This window comes from Podarcis pityusensis, assembly GCF_964106645.2.
Source record: "Podarcis pityusensis genome assembly, chromosome: 4".
Lineage (NCBI taxonomy): Eukaryota > Metazoa > Chordata > Lepidosauria > Squamata > Lacertidae > Podarcis > Podarcis pityusensis.
The window spans coordinates 69,457,549-69,472,029 of record NC_138027.1 but is presented as its reverse complement, the minus strand read 5'-3'; the positions used below and the strand labels follow the sequence as shown (position 1 = coordinate 69,472,029).

The 14,481-nt window shown below is 38.8% G+C and overlaps 1 protein-coding gene across 1 annotated transcript in view; it reads right to left on the bottom strand.

Annotated features, from left to right (window-relative positions):
* The window catches only part of ANOS1 (anosmin 1), a 91,243-nt gene that overhangs the window by 36,737 nt on the left and 40,025 nt on the right, over positions 1-14,481 (bottom strand). Inside the window, exons 3-4 of the mRNA XM_081001337.1 lie at positions 6,529-6,591; positions 2,189-2,411 (exon numbers count right to left, since the gene is read on the bottom strand). Of these exons, the coding sequence (XP_080857463.1) occupies positions 2,189-2,411; positions 6,529-6,591 (286 nt within the window). The remainder of the gene's footprint in view (positions 1-2,188; positions 2,412-6,528; positions 6,592-14,481) is intronic.

Here is a 14,481-nt window from a genome sequence, read left to right as displayed (position 1 = left end):
CAGGGTGGGGCAGGAGCCAGTTATAGTTTTGATACCAATGCCTAAGCCAATACCAGTCACATTTCTGTATTTAATAAAGTTGTGGCCAAAATTTGCCCATTAACATTAAAACCAAATTCTGTCTCCACTGTGTCTTTATTACCATGGGGGATGGCTTTTGGAGGTTGGAGCACAAGACAGATAACATCTGTTTCTGGACTGGAATACTGGTCCAATACTGTACATACACTGATGAGCCTCAGCTTGGATTCCTGCAATGAATTCTGTATGGGGCTGCTCAAAATTCATCTCCGATCATCAGCATTCCCCCATGTATGTCAATACTCACTAAATTAAGGGCATTTGCTGTAGTGTATGAATTGTTTTTCTCAAGCACAGCTTACCTCTGCCCCTGTCCCCACCCTAAAAAAACTTCCAGCACACTTCCAGCATATTCCAGTTTCTGGCAGAAGAGCTAATCATGTAATCACCTACAAGCAACAACTCTGATTAGAGTCGGGATTTTTAAAATAAATGTAGGAGTGCATTCAAACATGCAACACCCAATAAGTGGGTGTTACCAATACTGTCTGTATGCCATCCCTTTCCTGTGAGGATATAACTAAGAGTCACTAAGGTGGGAATGGAAAAGGTCAACCAAGGTTAATCATTTTTCATTATTACAGAGGATCTAATCCCATGTCCATTAAATCTAGTGAAATAAGTGAATTATTCATTTGAAATATCTTTCTGCTTTTAAATCCAAATTAATTCATTCAGCTTTAATCAACTGAAATTTTAAAAAGTATTTTCATTGGGGGGGGGTTATATTTTTTATCTTAACCTAACTAAAGTAATAGCGATGTATCATTCCTGTATTATATTTTTTTATAACAATACAAATTTCTTCTACAGTACAATTTTTCGGAGCATAACATTGTTCTTAAGAAAGTTTGTCTGCTACAACTTCCTGTAAGAAATCATGGGAACTATAATCTTCTGATGCAATAAACTTAAAAGCAAGAAGTGCAGTCATGTAAAATCTGACTTCGAAAGTATTTATGAGGAAGAAAACACAACTGTTTTCACCTAAAATGTTAGAAGGTATAAAGCAGTAGTTTTCAACCAGTGTGCCATGGCACCCTAGGGTGCCTTGAATGATGGTCAGGGATGCTGTGGGCAAGACTAGATTGTGTCCTTCTTTCTTTCCCTCCCTTCTGTGATGCCCTTTTACATCTCTGCCTCCCAAAGGCTTGCACAGCTGTTTACTGCAGCAGCCCTGGCTATAAGCTCCACAGGCAAATGGTGCCTCTGGGAGGCACCTCTTTTTGGGGTGCCAGCTCTGCAGCAGCTGCCCAGAAGACTCACAACAAAAGGGGAGCGGAGAGGAGTCTGAGGGAACACCCCACAAGGGTGGGTGTTCGAAAAAGGGTGAGAGGCTGCCAGCTCTGCAGGGAAGGGGTGACATAATTGGGCTCCTGATCCCCACAGGGGTGCCACAGAAAGAATGTAGTTGGTCAAGGAAGTCGTGGACTCAGAAAGGTTGAAAACCTCTGGTATAAAGTAATTCCAGCAATAGCCTGAAGAAACCTTTTGACAAAATATGAACAAGGCTCAAATGAACATTGGAAGCCATCACACTTCTATTCCACTAAGCGCTTTAAAAACTCTTCAGTTGTTTTTTGGGGTGGTGCAGAAGTAACCACATCCACCCCTTAACTACAGTCAAATGATCCAGAATAGCTGCTTTCACACTCTCTTTCTCCAGCTCCTACCACCACATGCATGAATTAGCCTTGCTAGCTTTAATAGATTGTCATAACGACCCCACCAATGTTAACTCTTGTTGACACAAACTGATGTTCACTCTTCAACTTCTTTTTTAAAACCTCCTTTGGACTTATGTGTCAGTCCCTGATTTATCCCTCTAAGTTTGCACACAATGACTAATCATGCTTCTAGCAACAGAGAAAAGGGGGAGGATTGATGCACCGGAAGTGCTTAGATGGGACAGGGAGTATGAAATCCCACGTACTAAATTGTATTCTGTAGGCAGACCTATGGGGCTGGAAGAATTATGAACCTCTATTTCATTTCCCCCAACCCCTTTTCCCATTCTCCAACACACTTTGCACTCCTGCTACAATATGCAATAGACTCCTTTTATTTGCTATGGGCTCCAAAATAAATGCCTACAAACAATCTCTACCTTTGTATAAGTTTTTTGGTACTTGGCATGTATGTCCACATCCATTGGAACAGCATTTTTTCACGCCAGAGCATTCGCTGTCAGCCTCACAGCTTTCAACACAGGCAGCCGCAAAGCCACTGGCCTTCTCAGGTGCTGGGCAGTCTCCTTGCTTCACCGACAAGATGTATTTGAGGAATTCACAGCTAGTTAAGCATTCATAGTTCTTCTTGGGGAAAAGAGGCTAAAGGGAAAACAAGAAAATTGTAGAAAGCCTTCAGTAGGAATATCAAAATATTGCTGAAATATTTCCAAGATGTTGCTGAAAAGATCATTCAGATTACAGGCAGTAGCTGTCCAGCAGAGGTCTCCTGACCTGCTGTTGCTTGCATTTCTGCTGCTTGCCAGAAGGCATGGGGGAGTGGCAGCAGGTAGGTTGGCATGGGGCAAATACAACAGTGGAGCTAATAATGGCACTGCCACCAGTGCAAATATACCACATCAACATCCTTGCTGCCTCCCCCTACATCTTCTGGTAAGCAGTGGCATGGGAGGTCAGGTGAGCACCACTGCCCTACCCCCCCCCAAACGAACTGCTACCAGTTACATGTCTAGCCTTGAGAATTCATATAGATTTATAGCTTCTGAACAATAGCTGCAAAATACAGAATGGTGATGTCTCTGAAGCTGTATCATCATCCCTTACTAAATTAAATCATTTGCCTCTGCCAGGTCTTCCATATAAAGCTTTCCATTGCCACAAATCACTGCAGAACTGATGGCTACATTGCAAACTACTGTATTTGCAAATGAGTATATGCAAATTTATTTCATTCTTCTTAGGCCAAAGCTTTGTGTCGCATTCATATACAAGAAGCAAAAATCCAACTGCTTTTCCTATGAAAAGGGAGCTTCAGGAGCAGAAAAATAGCAGGAGGAACAGAAAGTGCTTAATCCTTGATCTGCTCTGCCCCCTAAGACACTTCCTGCTACCCACTCACTGTGGTTCCTGTCACAAACATGTCTTTGAAACTCCGAAGAGGGGGAGGACCAGAAATGAGTAAGAAAAGGATGAAAAATCCTTTCTATGTTCCAACTCTCATCCACTGCAGCACTTCCCTGTGAAAAAGCAGCAATCAAGTTTGTGATACAGATGCCTTGCCCATAATGTGTCCTTAGTTCAGTGTTTGCTGTTTTGCACATTCTATCCCATCATTTCTTACATTCACACTCACACCCACTTTATACCACACATTTTGTGCTTTAGTGAAATATCACTCATCAACAATAAATATACAGCATTTGTTCTTACAGTAGAGCTCAGAATGCCTCCATTCTGATTGTATGGAGAGAGAGAGAGAGCTACATTTATTCAATCACTATTATTTCACCATATATCATCAGAGATTGCAGTCTGGTTGCCTTTCTATGGCAGCCATGGGCTACAGTGCCTGGCAGAGCTAGATCATCCATGGAAAACAGAGCCTGGGGAATAACTCTAAGCTTGCTTAACTTATTCTCTCTTTTGGAACCATGATCATAGCTAAATGGTTGCTTTCAAATATAATGCTGGGTAAGGAGATTGTGATTTGTGATTGTAGCTGACAAGGGCAGAGGTTAATAGAAACAAAATGCACCTGCTTTTGTGATTTATGTCTGTGATCAGAAATGGGCAGGTGTACATGTCTGGGTATGTGCCTATATAAAACATCACAAATTTTCAGCTACTTAATTAAAAATCTTTTCTAGTCCCTTGAGGCATAATATGCCTTTGAAGCTTCTGTTCTTCACCCTAGTTCACAACTTATTTTTTCAGTGAACTGTTAAATGTGCAACTTTTTACTTCCAGCCTTTTAAGTTTCAAGCTTAGTTTCAAACTTAAAATCACTAATTAAACAGGGATATTAGCAGATCCTAACTACAACTGGGAAGTGTTTATTCTCCCTACTCAGCCAACTCCTTTGCTCAATAAACATCTCACAAACATAACAACTTCATATTACACTTATAGCTCATCATTGTCAAGCTCATCATTATTCTTCTGATAGGATTCCAGAAGGGGTGTGTTGATACTTTCTTTTCTTTTTTTAAACTCATGTAAGTAATTTCCAAGTTACAAAATCTGAAGCCCACTTTCTACACAACAAACCTCCCTTGCTGGTACACATCCAGACATCTGAATCAATAAAGAAAAAATTTAAGATTCCTCTTATCCTGTAAGTGCAAGTGTACTTAAAAATAAATCCAAACATCTGCCCTTAAATTAAAAACCTAGTGTAACTTACTTCTGTCTTATAGTTCCAAAGTCTACTACATTCCTGCTTCAGATTTTACCAGAAATATAGCATGATGTTCCTTATCATGCAGTGGACAGAAATAGGATCCACATTTTACATAAACATTAGATATGTCCAGCAGGGTAATCTACATATGATATGTGATAGCCAATTGGATGTCTGGGATTGAATCTAACCAATGTAGTGTACATAATAAACCACCAATCTCAAGGAATCTTCTGCACTATCCCTGCCAATGTACAGTTATGCACCTCAGTCACTTTTTACCCAAGCTAAAACACAAGCAAAGTGCTTTTTAATTCCCTTTTACTGAAGTATGATAATCAAGACACATGTGGCAGATGCCTCTATTGCTATGCACTTCGGCTACATAATTTTCATGCAGAAGCTAAGACACAAGAAGCAGCTAGGAAGAACTCTTTTTAAAAAACCTATCTGTTATTGTTTACACTGATAAAAAGGGAGTTAAAGACACAAGATCCCACTTAGTTTAAATGAAACCGAGTCAATGTAGCTTGGTTGTTGCTACTAAAAGCTGTGCATTAGGCCCTGTTAAAAATGAGTTGCCATAATTTAAAAACAATTTACAGTGTATGTCAAATAAACCTAAAACTTAATGAAGTTGTAAACATCAAGCTTGCAAATTTTGTTGGAATTTTAGTTGGTCTTATGGATCTGGTTTTATATATTACTTTAATAGTTTTAAATTTATCATTCCCCTATTTTTATATGCATTTTTGAAGTGCTTTGTTAACCACCTTGAACTATGGGAAAAGTGGAGCACAAATGTATAAAATAAAGCTCAGTGCCATTTCCTTAAACCCAAGGGACAGAAGCAAAAACAACAGAGACTAAGCCATTGAAAATTCATGCTGTGTTCAGCCCAATAATGTAATATAGTTCAACAGAGACATGCTTAAATCATATTTAGTGCTATTTAACTACAGTACTGGTGAACAATGTTGAATATAATTAGGTTCCACAGTGGAACCTGGCATAATGCCTCAAGGTAAACAATGTTATGGGAGTGGACTTGTGCAACCAGTTTAAGAGAATATAGAGGTGGTGAGCTTATGACATTACAGCTTGTTTCCCATGAACAAGTACAGTGCTCACATGATAAGAAGGTCATATCCATCATACCTATTTTGGGATGGTCTTTTCACATAGTACTATAGCTCTAATATAGGCCAAACACAGTTGTTCATGTCTCAGAGATTTCTCTTAGGAAAAGATCTGTGCCCACATAATCACCGCTTTTGCTAAGAAGGATGACAATTTCCACATGTATATCATCAATAACTGGCATGTATTTTGCATTTACCACTGAATGAAACTATACTAAGGAGTAGCAGAAAGATGTGCATTGTAGCCAATTCCTAGAGTCTAGATGCTTCTGACACTGCACAACCCTCCTCACAGCCCTAGGCCACCTCAAAAAGCACATGAAAAGCCACTTGTTTGAAAGTACACTCATGCTGAAGTCCTCTTGCACGTGGACAGCTTCCATATCAATAAGCCAACTTCCAACATAATCTTGACTCTGTTTGAGTCTATGTTTTAGGACTTCTACACCTGCAAATCATTTTGAGGTACAGTTGCTTTCAAACAATTTCCCATGTGCTGTATAGATGGTTGTATTGCATGACTTGTGTGCACATTTGAATTGGTCAATCAAAAGTTGGTAGGTTACTTTAAGCATTTAAATAAACAAACAAATGTGGAAGACATCTTGCTGTTGCAGCAACGAAAGGAAAAAGAACACTGATGACTCATGTATACATCAATTGTACATATAAGACAGCAGCCCAAGAAAGAAAAGTTAATTGACACATAACAACTTGATAGGAAACTTATAGAATGATACGACAGTAATTATTTCAAAGATGCTGAAGACCATTTCAAAATGCTTATGGTCATCGATCAGTTGTAGTCCTGTTCAGCTACTGGAAATAGAGAATATATCCTATTTGTTAGTTCGCTGTCATCAAACAAACACATTTAGTAGTGTGAATGAAATATACAGGACAGAATTTTAAAAAGAGGTCTTTAGAAATGGCATACCTCACAGAAACTTTGGCAATGGTTTTTCTTCAAGTCCCAGGATTCTTTGCAGGGCTCCAGACACTAAAAAGAAGGAAAAATTAATAAATAAACTGTCAGGAATATATATATGTCTCAACTTGTTCAGCCTACAGGACAAGCCTGTTTATTGGAAGCATTAATAAAAGAAATTTTGAACAGAGTTTATCAGGAAGACAAGGCATGTTCCATAGCTACCAAGCAAAGACTAAAGATAGATGTAATCTAAAAGGAGCTCAGCACTGTGAATGTGCTGTCAACATTCTTTTCATATTAAAGGGAACTAGCAGCACATTCAGAATACTTTACGTTACATCTGTCACATAACCGAAGTTATTCTGAACCATTATTAGATTAACATTTCCAATACTCTTTCCTCTATAGTAGCATCTGTTTCTTATGCCCACGTTCCATTAACATGCTTGCTTAACAAGGGTTCCAATTATAGCTCCATTGCACTTGATTATTCTACAGAGCTTAGAGACATCAGAGGAAGATAGAGAAAATCATTTCTACAGAGTATTAACAGATGAAATAGTATGATAGTACTTTGCCTACCCATGATATCAAATTGTACTTTCTTCTATAAAAGTTCCGCCTCAGTCACATATTCCATTTATATAGGAGGCAAGTGTTCCATGTGTAAAAACCCATTTATTTCACCCAAGGCTACCAGTTTGCAACAGAGCCCAGTTGTCCTGAACTGAAATGGGAGAGGAGATGGAAGCAATTTTTTCCAGTCACACAATACTAGAAGGCATGGCATAGGCATTGAGTTCGTTGCTGCAAGAAAAGGATACAGAACTAGATAGGTCTTTGGTCTGATCCAGCAGGGCTCTTCTGATATTCCTACTCTGAACTGTCCCTGTTCACATTTCTGATCTGTCAAAGGTTCCTTCTCTAATTTTTCAGGCTACCTAGCAGCTGAGGATGAAAAAGGAAGTGCAAGCTCCCAGCAGCTTTTGACCCTTAGGTCAGAGACATCTTTTTCTTTCACCTACTCTTGCAGCAAAAGCCCAAGTTACCTGTGGTTCAACTTAAATTCATCATTGTTTCCAGGATGAGAACAGAGTTTTCTTGATCAGCAGTGAAAAAACTGTGGCCCTCCAGATCTTGTTGGACTCCAACTCCATTAGCACTGGCCAGCATTGCCAATGGTTGTAGATTTGTAGTCCAAAAACATATAGAGGGCCATTCATTTTCCCATCTAGATATTTTGCACCTTCTAATACAAAACACTTGTAGTAGTCACAAGTACATGATACAAACTTATGAAGATACTTTCCCATTACCAGTTCCTCTACAACTCCAATTGTTCCTTAATAACATTAACAAATGATTGTGACCCCTTCCTGGAGGAAAAAGAAAATCCTTCCTGATTATAACCACATCACCTTAACATTTTTCTCTGTAAAAAACCATGTGGTGATTATGAAGCCTGTGATAAAGCTCAAAGTAGGAGATCTGTGAGACTGTTTTCCAGATTTTTTGAGCATCCATTTTGAGTACGTTTTTAAGGAAATAGCAAACTCTAACAGCTGTAAATGGGGAACGGGGGTGGGGGAGTCAATTAAGTGAAATAACAGTTAGTGGGTGCAAATCTGATCTGACTGTGTTTAAACGACTTTTGGTTAGTGAGCACCACCCTTTGGTGGGAAGGGGAAATTTTATAATCAAAGCCTAGAGTCTTAAGTCAATTAGTTCCAGCTAAGGTTTACTTGGCAACACTGTCATGTATACTGGGAAAACAGGCAATGCTGCTTGAAACCATTTGATGACTGAAATGCCACTTTTGAAAGAAAGCCAGGCCTTGGATTTGCAATGGTCATTAAATTTGAAGGGTGAGACATATGATTAGATTTACATTGTTTTTATTCGTGGGTTAGATTTTATATATATATATATAAAAATGCAAGTATTAACATAAACACAAAAAGGATGCAGAGTGAGAGTCTTGATGGTAAGCTAGTTGGAAAGAAACCCTTTTATTGCATTTGCTATAATCCACTATCTACTGTTTTTATTGCCTGTCAAGTTGTTGATATCCATAGAAGGCATGTCCCGGTGCATATCAAAGCAAAAGGCAAGCATTGATTAAGGAACAATAATTTAAAATGCCATTTTTCACAATCACAGGGGCTACAACTTCCTATAAATAATACGCTTTATACAAATTCCATGGCTCTTCTTGCTTGCACATAATTTATTTGCATGTCATATTTTCTCAAAGTAAGGCCAGCCGAAGATATGTTGGCACCTCAGGTGAATCGCAAAATGGAGCCTGCTCCCAACCAGGGAAGAAGTTGAGAGTGAAGTTCTACATCAGGAAGAGGAGGAAATAAATAATCTACATCAGGGTCTCCTGTCCCTGTGGAACCTGCTGCCTGAAACAATCACCTCACCTTGCCTCATGGGCGGGCTAGCCCTGTCTCTAAGGTCTTCAAGGACGTATTCACAGTGCTCATCTCCCAGTTTATTCTCACAGCAATCTTGTGAGGAAGTTTAGGAGGAGATAGTGTGACTGCATCAAGATCATCAAATGAGATTGTTCCTTGGGCCAATCATATAATGTCTTAGGGCGGCAGCTATATAAATTTAGTTAGAAATAAATAAATAAATAAATAAAAACAATAATAATTAACAGCTGAGTGGGAATTTGAACCCAAGTCTCATTAGCTAAGCTATACCAGGTTCTTGTTCAGTTATCTCAGTTTCATTCGTCTCTGAAATCTATTTTCTTTATTCAGATTTCTCTGAAATCTATTTCTTTACTCTGCTAACAGGCAAAACCAAAAGACATAGCCAGCAGTGTGATACCACAAACCTTAGAATGCCTTTCCACATGATCCATGCGAGAGCTTATGTCCTAGATCTGTTTTAGTCAGTATTTTTATTAAGTATATATTTAAAACATTTGAGGTTATTTTTCGTGATCTGCAAAACAAACATAAGAAGATACCACAATAATCTCTCTCCCCCCCTCCACCAACTTCCAAAAGGCTTCATTTACCACATAATTCAGTTATTTAAAGTTACAATTACTTTACTACATTTAATTAAGTCCTCAGGGAACATTATTGGCATTGTACAAAAAGCGCACAGAAAACAAATTTATTTAGCTTTTTTTTTTTTGAAATGAAAATGGTACTTTAAAACTATGGAAGGATAGTGACTTGGCAAGTTTTCCATTTCTAGCTGTTACAAGGTGGCTTCAGATAACTTCATTCTGCCTTCTTGAAAACCCCATCTAGTTATAGCATTAGATGGTCAGAACATCAAATCTCCGTTTTTTGTAAAAGTGGTTGCTTAACTTGTAAAACTGCAACCAACTTATATTTTAGTTATTAGAATTGAACTGCCATCAGATTATTCCTCTTCTTACACTCTATTGCAAACTTACATTTGAGCACCTTATTGAAGGAGATGCAACAAAATACTTTTGCTCAGTTTCCACTACAGAACTTGAGTTTTACAGACCACCGAACAGTCAGAAACAGGGAGAGAAGGGACCGTCTTTGTCTGAACTGCTACTAGGTTTCTCTTTTTGGCTTCTGGCTTCTCTTTCTAGCACTACCATTGCCATCCACGGCGACATATTCCGCATTACTAAATAGCAAAAAAACTGTAGGGCTTTTCACTTCTAATTTCACGCTATAATAAGATGCAGTAGTTGTTTCACTGAAAGACCTGAAAGGGCTTTCTTTGTGAGGCCCATTTGATGGCCAGGTTACCACATTCCGGCATCAGGCATCTGTACTTCCCCAAGCTGGGATGGCGGTGGGAAAGAGAAAGCGTAAACAAGGAAAGCGATGCAAGGTTCTTAATAATGATCTTCCTCACTAAAGAAATTAGGCCTATTCTGTTCCCATTATACCAATATAAGTGAAGTACAGATCAATTTAGGTTCTCCCTTGGGGTGCACAAATCAATTAGGCCCTAATTATTAGAGTCTACTGTGAAACTATTTCAGCTAGTTGCATTTTAAACACACTTAGCACTACAAACGTTGCTACATTTCTGTTCCTTACTTTAAGGGTTGATATGGTTCTTGCTTAGAAGGATCACGGTTAAAATCACACAGCCCTTTACTAAGGTCCCTGACTCATGTTACTTCCATGGTTTGGCAGGCACTGCATAGCAGGTTTTTCCACTGCTATGAAGGCAAGATCAAAAGCCATAGATCATGTGGGAGGAGGCCACAATGTAGCTTCTTGTCACACCCACACCGGCCCTCCCAAAAACTGGAGCAATGCTGGTATGGACAAGAACCATGTTGTGAACTCTTTGGGTTCTCAAAATGACATTTTCTGACATTTGCAGTGTAGGAAAGCAGAGTACTGCATTGTGGCTACTACATCATAGAGGAAATGGCAGAAAAGGGCTGTAGGTGAAGATGATTACAGTTCATATTAATACTGATTTCCATCTGTTTTCCCACAGCAACAACCCCTGAGATTCCTCAGAATATTATCAGGAGTTCATTTACTGGGAAAACGTTTAAGCTGCCTTTTAAGGAAAGTCCTCACAAGGTGGTTCTCAGTGTTTCTTATTTTTTTATTCCCAACTTTAATAAAGAATAAAATAAAAAAGAAATTTAAAAAAAGAAATAAAATAATAACAACAACAATAAACCATCACCTCACATTAAGGATTCAATGATAAGCAGTATTTCTTAAATTAAACATATAAATTAATATAAGCCACCTGTCACTGATGATTCGTGGCGGAGCTGGACTAGATGACCCTCGGGATCCCTTCAAACTCTGCAGTTCTGTGATTCTATGACCAGATAGGTATTCACCACTAATCACTTCCTCTGGTGTTTGCTTTAAGACTACTGCTCAAGGGAGCCCCTGGTTATGGGTGCCCAATGCATGTGACATCGTGACATCATGCACCACCCCGCCTCAGAACCTGACTTTCGGTGCACTGGAAATCAAGTTCCGAAGCCTTGTGAGACCTTGGGGGCCCTGAAGTGTGGGTGCTGAGCACCTGCAATAAAAAAATTTGTGGGTGTTCAGGCACCCAGAGCCCCCTATAGTTGGTGCCCCTGCTACTGCTACTCTGCCCCACCATTTGACTGGTCTTCCTTCCCTTCCTTTCCCTTCACTGCCTTCTGGAACCTCTTCTAGTTTTCAGCCTGCCTCACCAAATTATACCAGTTCTTAGGGATGCGGGGCGAAATCTTAATTCCAGCCAAGCTGACAAACTTCTATCATTCCTTAGGCTTAGCATTATGTGCAAACCTGCCCATTGTCAGATGTATCAAGTATTGTAAAAAAGCAGGGTGAAAAAAATCCAGAACTTCTTGGTTTCCCCTAAATTTACTCCCAAAACAAATGGCTATGGACAATTTCTGTATTCAGCAACAGTCAATGAATATGTCAAAGGCATCTGTAGGCATTGACTAGCCTGCCCATCAGGTCCAGAGCTGTTTGTTTAATATTAGCCTGTGAGAAAAGCCATGCATTTGACTTTGAGCTTAGCATTGGGAATAAGTCCTACAATTAGCCACACACACAAAAATCACAGGATCTTAACTCTAGTGGCCAATTAAGATTCACTAACCAAAAGCTTTTTGTAGACCATGAAAGATTAAAGGGAGAGAGGGACAGAGCACCGATGCTTGCTGCAGTAAGACCAAGCTTGGAAAGTTACAGTAACAATGGCAACAGCAGCAACAGCCAACTTTGAATCTGCTCTATAAACAGCCAAGCTTAAGCCTTGTTCAAACTTGGGCACCAAGTCTCGTTAACAAATATTCAGGGAGAAGAAACAGAATACACTAATAATTATTCAACAGTTAATGCGTATTCTCTTTAGGCTCTTTTAAAAACCTCTGCATCTCCTTAAATATACTACAACCCAGTGTATTATTTTTATTTAAAAAAATTAACAACAGCTCTTACCCATTATGGTTGGAAATAAGATTTGTCATAAAAAATACTCACATTAGAAAGCTAGAATTATCTAAATAGGAGTTACAATCCATAAGAATAATTGCTAAAAACATTTCAAAAGCCACTCAAAAGGATACCATGGAAGAGTCATGAGATATAATATCCATAACTAATTCTGTTACCGCTAACCCAAAAGAATGATGCTCAACTTTACAGGCTACAATGTTTGTACTTACTTATACAAACTGCCAAGTTTCAAAGACATTAAGACAAATTTATCACAGAGAAAAATCTAAGAGGCCAATATTTTTCCACGCAGGAATATAAACAAAACCCTTAACTGTGTTGTATGCTTCCACAATTACTTTGCTGGCCAAGGCACGGATGAAAATATGCTAAGCATTAAAAGGGAGGGTAAATTTTATTTTCATAAATATTAAGTTTATATTTATAAAAATAAGACTGTCCTCCCTTCTTTCAGGTTATAAACCTATCTTTTATAAAAGTAACAAGCAATCTCTCCTTAAAATGTAATATATCTATCAGATTATGGAACGCTTCCATTGCTCATATTTTTGCTTTATAATTTAATAAATCTCTTTACAGAATTAAGCTAATTTTCCAAAGTATCCATGCCACGTTGGCTATAAATGTCATTTCAAATGAAACCAAACTGTAACAGACATCTTGTTATTTTCAGCATAGTGAATAGAATTTAAGGTGGGATTCCATGTAGTGCGTGTATGGGGGTGGGGGTCCAATGTAATATTTAAGAAGCTCTATCATCTCTAATGTTCCATTCAAAAGCACAATCTTTACTAAATATTGCTAGAAATATATGCTCTGCAGAGTAACTTTCAAGCTTTTTTATTTTAATGATTTAGACCAATGGTCCCCAAACCTCCCCCCCCCCCCCATGCACCACTTTAAAAATTCTAAGTGTCATGGCTGACCATGGCCTATCATAGCAACTGTAGTGGGCATTCTATGATTTTTTTATTGTAATTTTATTGCTTCTTTTATTTCTTATTTTACTGGGGGGGAATCAATATAGTTAATGTGATTGGTGTGCCATCTCCCATTTTCAATAACAAATCTATAGGTATGCCACAGACCATATGAATGAAGTTTGCAGCCATAGTTTGGGAACCCCCTGGTTTAAACATTCCTGCCCAGGTGTTTAAAACAGTTCTCCAACTGACATAATAACAAGAGGTGTTTCCACTTACTGTAAGCATTGGCTGCCCACAAATGGTAAATAAAACGTTACTTGCAAAGCCATGCTTTTAACCAGGCCAGATTAAAACCCTATATTTAATACATTTTTCCAATAATGTGCAAAAAGCCTAAAACTGTAAACAGATGGTGCACATCATGCATACGGAGCCAAAACAAACCAAATCCTCAATGACCATGTGACTTATTCATTTATGTTGACAACCGTCACTATATCATGAGCTTGGGATCAGTTGCAGCAATTTCATTAAAATAGAAACATGGGCAGAGTTCACACGTACTACTAAGCGAAAAACCATAGCTCTTGGTTCACAGCTCAAGCTTTGACTGGAGTGGTACAAACCATGAGGCCAGGTCTGGATGACATGCTAAGCTAAACTATAATTTAGCTCACAGCACACAGAAGGACAGGAGGAAAGCAGCTGCAATATCTTATCCAGGAGCACATGGGATCATGGGATCACATAGTTTGGTGTAGCATTACATGCTAACAGTTTCAGTGAATAACAAGTCACAAAGAACTGGAGAGGAGAAGGGCTTGAATCCAAAGACCCTGCATGAACATTGTCACTGAACACTAACTAACCCACTTCTCTCCAAGTGTCGTCTTCTCAGAAGCCACTCTGTTAGGACTCCAAATCACTGGACCAGATTCTGGAAACTATGTGGATCCAGATGGTTCTACTACAGCTTCCATGCAAATGCAAGATAATTTTCACTTGGATCTACACAAACTGAATCTATCAATACTGTACTCTGGAGCGGGTGGGGGAGAATCCAAAATTTTCCACCCAATTTC